Here is a 14,857-nt window from a genome sequence, read left to right on the forward strand (position 1 = left end):
ACAAAACATGACTTGGCAGCAACTTCAGACTCCACATGCCTCAGTAGTTTAGCGCCAAACAAGCTTTTAGAGGGGTGGAGGGGGGCACTTACTAACCAATGGTGTAGTGAGGATCAACAACCATGGGAGGGGGCAATGGAGTCAATCAATTCCATGCAGCAAGACTGCCATATGCTCTTTTTCTCCAAAGGCCCCAAGGCGGTCCCTGTAGGCATTGTGGTTGACATTTGCAATGACATATTCAACGATGAGAAGCAATGGGGGAGCGACAGAGTGGGATTAATGAAAAAGTTGGCGTTTTGTTAACAGAACATTCTCTGGGAACTGATGGTTGTTACAACACAGTGTCAGTCTAATGGAAATTACATTCTGAGTTGCACGAACAAAGACATGCAACATATTTGCGTTGCAATCAGGCCGTCATGATATAAACCGGGTTAATGTTGTAAAGAGTTGTTAGATAAAACAACATTCCCTGCATCACAGATCAATACTGAAGCACTGAAGGAGGAATGCATTGAAGAAGAATGCTTCTTTAAAAGCCTCTGCACTCGAAACTTGCTGAAATATTTCTAAGCTATGTGAAGTGTATAATTCAGGCAAATGTAATAAATCTCATTCAAAGTCAAGAAAATGTTTTGGGGCTGTGGAGAGGCTCCTTAACTAGTGTTTTATAACCTTTTTGGTATGAGGAACCGGGGAAACACTGTCAGGTTAACTCATGTAACATAATGCTTAATCAATTCCCAAAGATGTTCCAAATATATGCTACGTCTCATTACAATAACATTGGATATTGTTAATCTTTCATACAATTAAACAGTCAACCGTCATTTAGGTTGACTGTGGTCAGCAATAACACTTCCAATACTACTACTACTACCACCAATACCACTACTACTATTAATACTACGAGTGAAGCTAAAACAGATTTACCAGCATATCATTTAAACTGTCATTAGTTTAAGTTTATTTTTGCCATTTACGGTTTTCTTCTATAATTTTTAGCTAATTGGCTTTCATAGACTGTTACTTAAAAAACAAAATGAGTTCTGAGTTGGGTAATGTATTTTGGAAACATTTGTTGTTTCTGTTTAAATACTCTTTACATCCCAAGAGCAATATATGAAATGCCCTGCTAAATCAAAAACAACACAGAACTTTTAACGTCTAATCATTTTATTCGGGCCGGAGTCAGTCAACATTGGAGTGTTTTTTCATTTTGATAATTTAAAATGTTTACTTTACTCTTGTTGACTTGTCCAACTTTACCCACCCTAGCTTTAATGTTTATATATTCTCTTAAAAAACATCCGGAAAACACTGACCTGTGTGGGTTGTCAGAAAATTAGAGTATACTTTCCATCAGAGGAACTTAAAGGCCTGACTTTAACAGATGTCCAACATAAACACCCAAAGTTGGCAGTACAGTTGCTTCAATAAGTAGTGCACACATTCAGTTCACTTTTTTACATTCACAGTTTGTTTTAGATATGTTTGTCTTAAGTCCTTCTAATTTGCATGTTTGAGTTACCAGTGCTGACGCTGCTGCTGAGGGACTTCAGTAGGCCGGACCAAAAGATGCCCCACCCTGAAGCAGATCTAAATACAGGAAGTAACCAATCAGAATGTACCAAGTGCCCACCACATTGTCGGGGGGGAATGGGATTTTAATAGTTTAGAGATTTCATTTATACCTCTAGATTATATTATTTTGTTGATGTGTTTAGTGGTTGAATACTTAAATAAGCATCTTGATGGACCAATTGTCTTGTTTTTATTTTATTTGTAGTTGGGGGTGTTTTGTCTTTGGTTTACTCCCATGTTTCAAAAGTGGTGTAATCAACCAGCTATATATATATATATTCCCCTTTGTGGTCAGTTAATTGTTTGATTAGTCTAGTCTGTGAAGTTGTATTCAGTTTATGTTATTTCAAACTGTGGTTAGTTGGCACAGAACATTCCTGCACATTTTGTCTCAATGCTGTTGAATTGTTTTGTGAATAAAAACGTTTTCTTTTGGGTTATCCATGTATGACTCCTGGCTGCCTGTCATGTTAGTCCCTCACAGATCTCTTAGAATAGTTGTTGAAGAAAATCGCTACTTAAAAAACGACTAAAGACTGCACCCAATAGCCTTCCGATGGCACAACACAGCCTGAAATGTTTTCTTATTCTAACTTCAGAGGGTTGACACTTGGCCCCAGCTGACTGTTGATTCAAAAGTATTGCCAAGCCAAGAGAGTCTGGCTACATCCAGAGAATGGATACCTCTTTCTCTCTCCCTCAACAACACCAAAGCAGCTGTTTACACATGCATCCAGTGGAGCTGCTCTGTGTAACAAAAGGAGACCGCTTGCAGTGAGCAGCTGCCAGGTAAGCATGTCTGTAACTGTATACATTTAACAGAGGGCTGTGCTGAAAACAATTCTCTGCTCATGCTGTAAAACCTATCCCTGGATGAACCCAGAAAGAAAACGATAAAAACCTCTAATTACACTGCAAAACATAACTGGAGCCCAAGGTATAGTAAAAATGTGTGTCTCAGCCCCCAGGAGTTTTGCTTTTTCAGTGTATAAAAAGCTCTAGAGCTAATCGAAGTTAATAATTGGAGTCAGCAGAGGTGAGGAGACATTATGGGGCATTTTCCTCCAGGTTTTGGTCTGCAGCACAAACAAATCCACTTATGTTTTTAATTAGCTTCAAAATTAGCTTCCTCTGAGTGATTTGTTATATGGCATCATTTTCATGTTGGCTCCAAACACTGGCACAGTAGAGCACACAAACACTGGTTGTAGTGGAGAATTTCCCAGAACAATTTCCTTCTGCTTAAAGTAGAAATAATGTCTGGACAGATTCCACTGGGAATACTAGCCTGCAAATGGTCAACATTTACAGTTGTTTTCCCATGCGGTTTTCCATGAGAAAAGAAAAAGGCGATGTGTACATTTTTCATAGGTTGAATAATGAGAAAGGCGGAAAACACAGGTGTGTGAATGTGATGCATTGTGTGTTAATAGCTTGAGTGGGAGTGTGTGTTTTGAATAACCTGTTTGTTTTGGTTTTTAGAATAGACTTGACTAATGGCTCTCAAAGTGTATCTGTCACCAAAGGTTCAGCAGGTTATTCTAAGAGGCCTCCTGCTAAATGAAAACACAGATTGAAATGAAAGAGGATGCATAAAACCCTTAATGATATTTAGAGTGTGATAAGATACTAAACATCTAAGGACAGTAGAGTTTTCAAAAGAGTTTCTATCCTGTGTATGGTAATATCCTACAATCCTATGCATCTTTAACCCCAGCCCATAGTGTCCCTTTGTTTGTTATTGATAGTTGCTCAATACACCGTCATCCCTGCTCGCTGTGTCACGGTGCCTCGGGGTGTGTTACCTTGCCCGGGCAGATTCCACCTCAACCTCAGCCATCAATGCCATGGGGAAAAACTAATACTTCCAAAGCTGCATTCACTATGCATCTATGTGGCGAACTCCAAGAGTAAGCCCTGTTATTTTCTAATTTTGAACCGCACTAAATATTAATAGTGTCGTGCGGTGCAGACTCCCCTGTCCTGTGCAAGGAGGGACAGGTTACCTCACACAGGCGGCGGCATTGAAAGGCTTTATTCTGAATGAGGGTTTTTGCAGAAGGCTGCATTTGACCGATGTATTCCAGAGACAACCCAGAAGGCAGGAGAAACACTGTTATCATGGTAAGATCTCACGCTGTCTCTGGTGACGTGTCTGTAAATATGTGAACTGGGACTCGTGTGCTTTTCGGTCGATAGGGCCTCTGTTTGTGTTGGTGTAATGGAGAGCAGTGTGTGTAGAAACCTAGACCTCCATCGGGATTACATGGGCTGTCAAAAAGCTTTTCATATAAGATTAGCGAGGGGGATAATACTATCCCTACAATTTGATTTCAAGTGTATTTCTGTTTTGGACATAGTTATAGGTGTTAAGAAAACATAAATCTCCCATAACAATGTAGGCTAAAACCGTTAAATGTCAAACATAACAAGCAAGTATGATTATTATTTGTTTGAAAACCCCATAATTACCAGTTTCACTCCCACACCTAAAGGCACTTGGTAATGTATGGCACATAGATAGTGAAAAAAGTAAGACCGAATTTATTTCATTAAAATTAACAGTTGGAATAATCTCTATTTACATGGACACAAATCTTTTAATGGGTTAAATTCCTAGACTATGTTGCATGGAAATACTGAATATAGCTGCCCGCCAAGTGAAACAAGGGCTCACAGAACAAACTATATTCAACAGGCTTTGAAACCCACACACTGACTGCGTCATTACCCCTGGAAAATGTGTTTGGACGACACGGCCTCTTGCTGCCTTCAATTGCTGACAAAAATGTAGGAATTTTGACAACACACATTCGAACTGAAAGAGGTGCTTCAGAAAATAAAGTCAGCAGTGACACACAATACTATGCATCTCACTTTTAAACGGCAGTGTTCAAACATGTTTATTCATGCCATTGGATAAATATCCGACACAATGAGGCTTTTTTCGACCACTTTGGAGAAGTCACAAGCTGGTTACTATGAAATGGTTTCCAATAATCTGTATTTATGGCCGACAGATTTTTTTTGCTACAAAGTCAAATTTTGACGCACTGAGGTTTAGCAAGTGTCTCACATATTTGACAGCCACATGATACGTTGATACTTGAGGAGCGTAGCTGATGTGTTAACATTAGAGTTTACCTGTACACACATATTTGATTTCTATGTAAATAATCAGAATTACTAATCCAATTTATATGACTTTACTGTATTAGATTAATGAAGTGAATGTGTATTAATTGGAAAAGGTACAGCCACTTGTTATGTTTTTAATGTTTTGTTGTAATGGAGTGAGGCTGTGCCACTACTGTAATATGTGTACAGAGACATTGAGACACACAATACTAGTTATGTAATGAGAGTAACACTATATATGAATTGCACACACAGACAAACAACATATGTAATTTGTCTTTGAAACAAAACATATATTTTAAAAGTTGGGAGTTGGCCAAAAATGACCAAAATTACAGGAGTCAACCAAAACTAAACTACGCCACATCCAATTTCAAATACATAACACCGGAGAAAAAAGAATTCATCGTAATTACTCTTGACCTTGTGACCCCTCTAAAGATAAAAAAAAAAAACATTTAGGAAAAAACATTTAATAAGAAAAAAAACACCTTCAGAAATATTGAAAGTAAAATAACAATATATGCCATACAAACTATAGATTCTTAAATTAGTCGAGTTTCAAGATCTATCACTTTAAACTTAATGTGTAGGCCTATGTTGCATGTTACTGATATGGTGTTTATGGCTGTGCTTATTTTAACTATTGCTAAAAAAATTAATTCCATTCTAGTAGTTTGTCACAAAAAATGTAATTTAAATTAAATGAATAGTTTTCACTGGATATGAGTGATATTAGCTATTCTAATCTGAAAGGAACTGCTCATTAAAGCTCTGCAATAGAGTACAAAGTACAACATGTGCATCTCTTATGTAGTGTAGTTGGTTATAAGGTGCATACAATGAAAATGATTGAGTAGAGGAGGCTATCTCTTGTACTTTGATAAACAATTTCAGTATATTTCCCCCTTATGTGTTTTCAAGCTAGATGTAAGCACAGGCTATTGAAGCAGCCCCACTGTAGACGTAGTTAAACGTTTTAAGATTAGTTTTAACTTGGAGGGTAAAATGTTATTAAAATACACAAGTGTATCCAGATTAAGTCATTATAGGATAATAAAAACTCGGTCAGACCACCTGTTGAATAACCAGCTTCATATATTGACACAACATTTTACGACGGGCACTTGAATGCGTCGTTTTACCACTAGTATGCGTGAGCTCCGCTGCAGGGGCAGAACTTTTACAACGCCAATATCTACGCTGCCACAGTTTGCCCTGTTGTGGATGCTTCACTGGATGCAAGGAGGATTTATCACAACATGCTCATCAGTTAGACATGCAGCTTAGCGCAGCGCTGTTCCTCTACAAACTTACAGCGCTTTATATTTTGAAGGGGGACCAAACATTTTCTTCTGTGTCTTATTAAGGGTGAGTTGAACTTGAAACTACTGCCAAAAGGAATTGCTAAAAGTAAAAGAGTTAACGATAGATCTATAACTTTGCTTACGGAGGATATCTTTTTTGTGGTCATGTTCTGCTTTTTAACACTGTAGTTGTTTTTCCTGGTGGAATGATTTTGTTTTTGTTTTATGCTCTTTAGGAGTTTTTGTTCTAAACCATAATCATGTTCACATCCTACATAAAGAATCTGAATGATATGGTATTTTCTACGGTAAGCTTACAGGTTATAAGCTCTGCATGTATTTGCTATGCTGAGAGATGCATGGCCCTACTAAAAAATGTCTGTGGGAAACTTCTACTTATATTTACTTTATATCCCAAGCCTGCCTTCCCTTCCTTTGTTCATAGGCAAGTTTTAACATGTTTGCACTACCACCTGTTAATACTGTCAGCTCCACTAAAGTTTGCGCATATTTATTGGAAATATGCATGTCTATTTACTGTCACTGTATGTGTATTCAGACATTTATGTGAGTTATTCTCTGCCTTTTATTTAGTCTGAGAGCCCTGAGGAGCAGCAGAGCACCGGGGTCTTGGGTCGTATCGGGGGCTGGCTCTCTCCATGGAAGGGAAATGGTCCGAAGAGTCCCACTGGAAATGCCTCCCCAACTAGCGACCAGGCTCCTAAGTCAGAGGGAGAAGAGGAGAGTGAGCGGCCTGTGAGACTCCGGGCAAATAATCAAGAGTGGGAGGAGGAGAAGGAACAGAGCTCCAATCCCAATCCACTCTTTCTCTCCAGAGACATTTCCCCCTATGAAGAACGGAACGCCGCACAGTCTGCCCACAGAGACGGCGTTATTGTAAGCAGCACTGAGACAGCAGAAGGAGGTTCAAAAAAGGAGGAGTTTGTGGAGTACAGGCAGGAGAGAAAAGGGCAGAGGGAGGAGAGAAGCAACCGTTCTTCAGAGAGCGGGAATCCTGAGAAGAATTCCCGTCATCTGACACATCTCTCTTCCTCTTCTTCTAAGCAGGGAGTGGTCCGGGACTCTGATCCAACCCACACCCAGCCACAGGCCCATGTAGGCAGGACGCTCCATGTGTACCTGGAGGATACCGAGGTGACTCACAGCGGCAAAGAGACCTGTGCTGGACAGGAAATTGTCCACACCGAAGTTACAAAAAAGGACATAACAATCCTCCGAAAGGGGCCGTCATCATCAAGTTTTGATTTGAACTCGAGTTCAAAAAGTGAAGAGATCAGAAGGACAAATGTGAGTCCTGCTAAAGGTGCAGATAGTTATTACAGTGCCTTAGTGGGAGTGTCACTGAAATCACCTAAAGACTCGCAGTCAGAAGCTGAATCTGAAGAACAAACAGAGGCCAACAGAATGGGGCGTAAAAACGCAGCCAGAAAGAAATTAAGACAGAACTCTCAGGGGAATGAAGGGAACACCCCCCAGGAAAACATGCCTCCCACTGCCCTCCCTGTCCCAGAGGGAATCCTTACATCAGATAACTCATTGACCACTCCTCAGGGCAAAGGTGCAGAGACTCACATGGGAGAATCATCTGTAAACTCCTCCTCCTCCTCCCAGCCCAACCCCACCACTCAGGCTTCACCTGAAGGCATGGAGAGTGAGACTTCCTGCCCTGACGCCGTCAAGCAGTTGGACAACTTCCAGGACTCAAACTCAGTCATTGCCGCCAGTCTGGCATGTGTGACAAATAGGGGCTCAGACATGGAGGACGACGACAGTCTTTACAGAGTTGAAAGGAAGACAGAGACACCAGAGTCCAAACGCAGGAGTTTAAAGGTCTCTCGAAGTGAGCTGAAGCTTTTTACAAAAAATGTGCCTTTGGAGAAGAGTCCGGCAGGAGGCACCGACGAATTTAAGACAGCGGTAAAGAAAACCAAAGATGGAGAAAAAGATAAGCCCAACACAGAGACTGACGGCAGGTAAGTCTTTACCCTGCATGTGATCTGTGTATAGTATGTGAAACAATGACTCAACACAGTAACATACACTGCAGAGTATATGGAATGGTCTTCAAATTCTATACTAACTTAAAAAATATATATATATATTTGTTAAGAATAATTGTTAGTGCACTAGTATTGTACCCCCAACATTAGCAGCTAACCTGTAAGGTGTTTGCCTTACATGACATTGCTTTCAAAAGAATGTGTGCTATGGGTGGAATACTACAGGTCTCGCCACAGTGAAACAAAGGTGTGCGTCATAAAACAAAGTGCAGCTCTGTTGTTTAACAGTGTAATTGTAAAGCAAAGAAAATGTGGAAAAATAGCTCAGCTTTAACTCAAGAAATCCCCCAGTCATTAGTATAACATTTGTCCATGACAGAAGACAGGGTGTGTTGATATAAATATGAGTTAAAATAAACTTCCTAAGTTTAAAATGTTGCAAAAATAAAACATATGTCTGAATTCAAACCTTAATCTCTTATCCTACACAGACAACACCAGCTGAAGAAAATCGATGAGGAGCCTAATCCAGCCGCTGGCCGCATTGCGGGTAAAATCAACCTCTTTGAGCACCCGGCAGCGAGGGTCAACAAGCAGACCTTCCAGAGCCAGAGGAGTGCTGATGTCTCTCCAGCTAGAAAACCCACAGAGAAGATGAAAGAGGAATTTGTCTCGTCAGAGAAGAGGTCAAAATCTGCTGAACGTTACGCGATGGCCATGTCCGGCACTGCACCGGCCGTCAGGGAGAAGCCAATGACGATCAAGGAGCGGGCGAGGAACTTCACAGAGGCGTCTAAATCCGATGACAGGCCCGCAGTGTCTCAAAAGCCAGCAATGACAGGAATGTCTCAAAGATCCTTGTTGTTTGTTGCAGCTGCGGCATCAACACAACTGGACAATCAGGGTAAACTGGATACTAAGGAGCGAATACAGAAACAAAAGTCAGAGATAACATTAAAACCAGATGGACAGGATACCATTGCTGTAGGGGTAAAGATGTCCATTCCTAAAGAGCAACCAACAGACTCTCGAATAAGCAACACAGCAGACTCGAAAACAGCAGAAAAGGGGATGAAATCCAACAGTCTGGAAACAGATCCAACTAAGGAGACTAGTGATTCTGCAGAACTGACCAATAGCATCAGCCCACAGTCCAAAAGCCCTACCAGAATGGGCTCCAGACCTAAAAGAAAAAAAGGTAGGGGACCAGACAGTCCCATCAGCCCAAATGGTGAAAACAAACCAGATTGCTCAACAAGTAAGGCAGAGCTCACCGGTAATAAACAACATCAGGTGGATGATACTGAGAAGGCCGCCTCTGCCTCTAAGACACAGGAAGTCTCATTAGCATCTGAAAAAGCCCAAGGAAATACATCAAACAAACAATCTCTGTCTGATACCAAAGGAAGAGCTATTAAGAAGGAGATACTGGTGGTAGACGAACAAAAGGAAAGGTTAGCTGTCTCAGTAACAAATGAGAAAATTAATAAACTAGACAACAGACCGGAGGGATTGCCTGAACCATCTGTCAACAAAGATCAACCTGATACTGCTGCTGGTCGCAGTGGAACAAAGACACCTATTGACCAGAGTCCCGTTATTTTACCTCGAAAGCAGGAACAGGCCGGGGGAAACAGGCTCTCATTCACACAGAGGAAAGAAAATGACTCCAAGGACTGCAAAGAAACTTCAGCCTCCTCCCCCTCACCTGTGGTTGAGCAACCTCCTGAGAAGACTCGTTCAATGAAGCAAGGGCCACCTGTCGAACATCCCAAATTAGAAAAAGAATTGCCAACACAATCTGCATCTAAAAGTGAAGTAAAAGTAAAACTTCAGAATAAGAAAGACACAGGACAAAAACAACAACCCTTAAACAAGGACACAGAACTAATAAATCAGACTGTGAGTGAAGATGTGAGGAATTTAGAAAAGGTGGAGGGCGAAAAAAGAAATCAGACGGAGAAGGAAAACAAAGATATGCCCCAGCAGCTACCGCGTCCAGATAACAATACCACAAAGGCCAAGGTTTCAGACAGCAGACAATTTATCTCTGGCACAAAGGAGAGTGCTGCAAGGGATGATGAAATAATAAATGCTGAGATAAAAGATGAGAGAAAAGTCATAATAAAACCAGAAATGATGCAACCAGAACCATTGTCTCAGTCCTCAGAGAAGACCGGTACATTATTAGACCTCCCTGCTCCAAAACAACATGTCATACACACGAAGAGTACACATCCAGAAGAAACTGCTGTTTGTGCTGTCACCCAGACTAACGAGGCTGTGAGTGTGACAAAGAGTGAGAAAGAGCCGTCAAAGAGGAGTCAGGCTTCATGTGTGCCCTCTGAGTTACAACAAGAGTCTCCAAAAGGTCCTGGAACAGAGACAAAGCCACAGCCTCATTCTGTCTCTGTGGAAAAAACTGAAAATCTACCGGATGACTCATGTGCACATGGAGCTAATGATTCTGAGTTCTCCAGCTCCGAGTCTATTACCAAAGCAACAACAGCAGCTGAGAAATGGACTGTAAAAGCCGGGGATGGCACTCCAGCGCTGATAGCTGCACAGACACTGTCAGAGAAAAGAGCATCTGTTAAAGAGCATACTCCAATGTCTCCATCTAAATCTGAGAGGAGCAAGGGAGCAGGGCGGGTTGATGGGGAAAGCAATTCAAATGCCATCTCAGTGCCTGCAGTAGTCAAAGTCTCAGGAGATGTGATAAAACCAGCTCGCCGCCAGCGTGAGGATTCAAAATCCACCGAGAGCACAAGTGATATTACTTCAGTCAAAGGCGCAAAGAAAATAGCACACGGCCCCTCGGATAGAGAGGCTTCCAGCTCCATAGTTAATGTGGCAGGGAACTCGGCTGAGAAAACACTGCACTCACAAAGCAATGACGTTTCGCTTGTTGCTAATGGGGATTTTCCCCAGCAACTCAACACTGTCGGAAAGGAACTGGTCAATAACAAACCGAGTCCACAGGCTAATAAGCCGACCCCAGATACAACCCAGCATTCTTCCATGAAGAAGCTCCATTTGCCACGGGGACTAAACAGAGACGATGCTTCAGCCCCGCAAGACGCCCCCTCGAGCTGGCTGGATGTGGACTTCCCCAAACGGAAGCTCAAAGTCCCCGTGCCCAAACTGAGCTACTCTGGTAGTGAGAGCAATCTGCTGGACACTTCTGGTGACCTAGATGATGATGATTTCATTGAGAAAATCAAGAATCTTTGCTCGCCGTTCTCTCTCCCGCCACGCAAACACAACGTACTACGCACCCCTCAACCGCTATTCGCCATGCCCGCCATCAGGGAGGACCGCCATGAGAAGACGTTTGACCCCGATGAGTTTAAGTTTGGTTTGAGGAAGAAGGATCCGTTTAGTGTAGACACAACCCCAAGCTTCTTATCCAGGCTGCAGAACAAGGACACAAAATCTGGCATGAAGCCAGCCAGGGCAAGCTTGGCAGACAGGAGCATGCTGATGAGTAGCCTGGACACTCGCTCTCGCCTCAGGGACAAAGAGGACAACGATGAGGAGGATGTCAAGGAAGAGAAGGAGGAGCAGGTCAAGGTGAAGTCTCGCTTGGAGGGCAGCTGTGTTCTCAGCAGCCTTTCCTCCTCCATTTTCAGAGGGAAGAGGAATGGTGGTCAAACGCAGGTGGATGGCACCAGCTCTGGGGATGTGTCACCGAGCGAAGCCCCCCAGCTAAGCCCTCCACCTTTATCCCAGCCAAGTTCAACAGCTCCACTCAGAGATACACTGGCCCTGAGCAGCAGAGAGGAAGCCCAGGCTGTGGAGGCTGTGGTCGATGACTCAGGCCCTCCATTTCCCTCGTTTAACGACATCAAGCTGCCGGATTATTTAGAGAAGTACCTCCCCCAAGAACCAGCAAAGCAAGGAATGGAGCAAGTCAAACCCGAGGTTAGTATTTCAGTTATTTTGACCAACGACTAATTATTTGGAACGTTAAAGAAGTAGTCATCATTACAGACTGATTTCAGAGACAACATGCATCTCACAAGTTGTTATAATTACTTTAACAATCAGAGTGTTTATTGTCTAATAAAAGGAACTACTCGTAGTACCAATTGTTCTGTTTTCACATGTCTGGAAAAAAGAAAAACACCTTTTCTTATTTGCAAGGAAGCACAGTAACAACTAATTTTTCTCCAATACTTCTTGGTCTATCATCAGCTTATTGGGAAAATGCCAACCCCAGCCCCTGGAGATGAAGCAGACTGGGCAGTGAAACTTCCCCGTGCTGTGTCTCCATTTTCTCCGGGGATTCCTCCAATCACACCCCCGACACTGCCGACAATCCCTGCTGAGCTGAAAGAGCCTCCAGCTCAGCCCCGGGGAACTCTTAGTAGAAATGTAAGTGCATATGCGACACACAAACTGTTAAACAATGTATAATAGTTTTGTTTTTTAAGGTTTATTAAAGCTGAACATTTCTTAGAAGTTTATACATATGAGTGTAATCTTCTTGGTGCAGTGGGATGTGAGCTAGAAATGATTCATAATCCATTTTTTCCTTAGAACTGCATTTGCATTTTATGGAAAAATCCAGCAGTTTTATTTTAAACCCTATTTGCATTCTTTTATTTTCATTAGTAGGAAGTCTCTCCAGTCCATTCACACTTCTTTTTGTCTTTTTAGTCCATGAAAATGATGTGGGATGCAACTTGTGATAATTTTGTTAATGCTTTTCTTAACTATTTCTAAATAGCTGGAAAGGTAATGTCAATACATTCTAATTATAGGGAAGTGCAAACTATTAGTAAGAATAATTAGAAGTTTAACAATTGAACATGTTTGATCTTAATGACCAAATAACCTAGCCTAAACCTTTCCAAACCTTTCCAAAAACTATGATATTAAATAGCTATAAAATAAAGTGCTTCCATATATTTTTGATGAATCTGCCAATCAATCATTTATATGTTTAGCCAATTAAGTTTCAACAAAGTGATAATTATGGTTTTCAAAAAGTCTAAATGTACTGCCCAGCAGTCCAAAACCCAAAGTTATTCAGTTCAATATCAAAGAAGATAAAGAAAACAATCAAATTATCACTTTTGTAAAGCTAGAGTTAACGCCATTTGTAGCTTCTAAACTCTCAACTTGGCCTTTTTGCGAGCGTGCTGCATTGAGCAACACTTTAATTCCTGCTGGCTTTGCTCCACAGTGTTGTGCTTGAATGCACATTTGAACAGTCTCCATGGACTCACTGTGTCCCTGGAAGTAAACTCAAAGGTCAAAACATTCAACAGGCACAGAAACTTGCTGCACCAACAAATGTAGGTGTTTTCCATGGTCTGCACTGCAGTCTATTTTGCAATGAAAATCCTGTGTTTTTGCTTCCAGATACGAACCGTCAAAGGATTTCACAAGCGCCCTGGAAAGGTACTGTATTCCCAGCTTTGCCCACATACAATAGAAACAAAATGGAGAGAGGCATCTGCACAGACAACTCTTTGTTCTGTGAAAACATCTGCTTTTCATATGGTGTTCTTGGGGGTAAACAAAGTATTAAAAAAAACAGTCAAATGCAAATGCTCAGCTGGATGTGATTACAATCATGGAATTCAGTGCTGCCAAAGCGGTGCAACATTGTGGTTCTGTATTATTGTAGAACTTCATACACTGAACAAAAATATAAACGCAACACTTTTGTTTTCTATCTACACAAAATAACCATTTCTCTCAAATATTGTTCACAAATCTGAAAAACTCTGTGATAGTGAGCACTTCTCCTTTGCCGAGATAATCCATCCCACCTCACAGGTGTGGCATATCAAGATGCTGATTAGACAGCATGATTATTGCACAGGTGTGCCTTAGGCTGGCCACAATAAAAGGCCACTCTGAAACGTGCAGTTTTGCTTTATTGGGGGGGTCCGAAAACCAGTCAGTATCTGGTGTGAGGGGTAGGGGTAGGGTAATGTTGTGAATCGAGTGGCCCACGGTGGTGGTGGGGTTATGGTATGGGCAGGCGTATGTTATGGACGACGAACACAGGCCACTCGATTCACAACATTACCCTAACCCTAACCCTAACCCTACCCCTCACACCAGATACTGACTGGTTTTCGGACTCCCCCAATAAAGCAAAACTGCACGTTTCAGAGTGGCCTTTTATTGTGGCCAGCCTAAGGCACACCTGTGCAATAATCATGCTGTCTAATCAGCATCTTGATATGCCACACCTGTGAGGTGGGATGGATTATCTCGGCAAAGGAGAAGTGCTCACTATCACAGATCTTTTCAGATTTATGAACAACATTTGAGAGAAATGGTTATTTTGTGTATATAGAAAATGTTTTAGATCTTTGAGTTCATCTCATGAAAAATGGGATCAAAAACAAAAGTGTTGCATTTATATTTTTGTTCAGTGTATATAAATTGGTGCTCAACAATTTCAGTTTAATGGCCACACATTGCTTTAATTCAGTCTGCCTCCAGCTTTAGCTGTGCTGGGGATTCTCTGTCATGCCTGGTAAGACACTGCATGATAACATTTTAGATTTGAAAGCTTCTAGAAAAAAAGTACAACAGTGATATTGACTGTAGAGAAGTCTCGAGAGAAACCAGTTTCTGTGCTACATTATTCACAAACTTCAATAGTCTGTTGGCCAATGAAATATGGATGACTTTTATTAGTAAAGCGATGTATTACATTTCCAATACACCCTGTTGCGTTAAGTAGATGTGTGCCTGTTTGGTGTAGATAGAAACATTAAGATGTTTTTACTGCAGCTTAAAAGAGAAGCAAAGCAACTGCTCTCAGGTATTTCTCAG

General features: G+C 41.5%; 1 protein-coding gene across 2 annotated transcripts in view; it reads left to right on the top strand.

The window, feature by feature from the left end:
- Window positions 1-3,629: 3,629 nt before the first annotated feature.
- The window catches only part of LOC117440277 (beta/gamma crystallin domain-containing protein 2-like), a 28,647-nt gene continuing 17,419 nt past the window's right edge, over window positions 3,630-14,857 (top strand). Inside the window, exons 1-5 of one of the 2 annotated variants that reach the window (XM_034076581.2) lie at window positions 3,630-3,711; window positions 6,627-8,026; window positions 8,545-11,977; window positions 12,251-12,430; window positions 13,424-13,462. In XM_034076581.2, coding sequence (XP_033932472.1) covers window positions 3,664-3,711; window positions 6,627-8,026; window positions 8,545-11,977; window positions 12,251-12,430; window positions 13,424-13,462 — 5,100 coding nt within the window. In that variant the 5' untranslated portion in view covers window positions 3,630-3,663. Of the gene's footprint in view, window positions 3,712-6,268; window positions 6,341-6,626; window positions 8,027-8,544; window positions 11,978-12,250; window positions 12,431-13,423; window positions 13,463-14,857 lie in introns of those variants that run through there. The other variant, XM_034076579.1, reaches the window with a different exon arrangement.

The sequence above is a fragment of the Pseudochaenichthys georgianus genome, chromosome 24 (genome assembly GCF_902827115.2).
Source record: "Pseudochaenichthys georgianus chromosome 24, fPseGeo1.2, whole genome shotgun sequence".
NCBI classification, from domain to species: Eukaryota; Metazoa; Chordata; class Actinopteri; order Perciformes; family Channichthyidae; genus Pseudochaenichthys; species Pseudochaenichthys georgianus.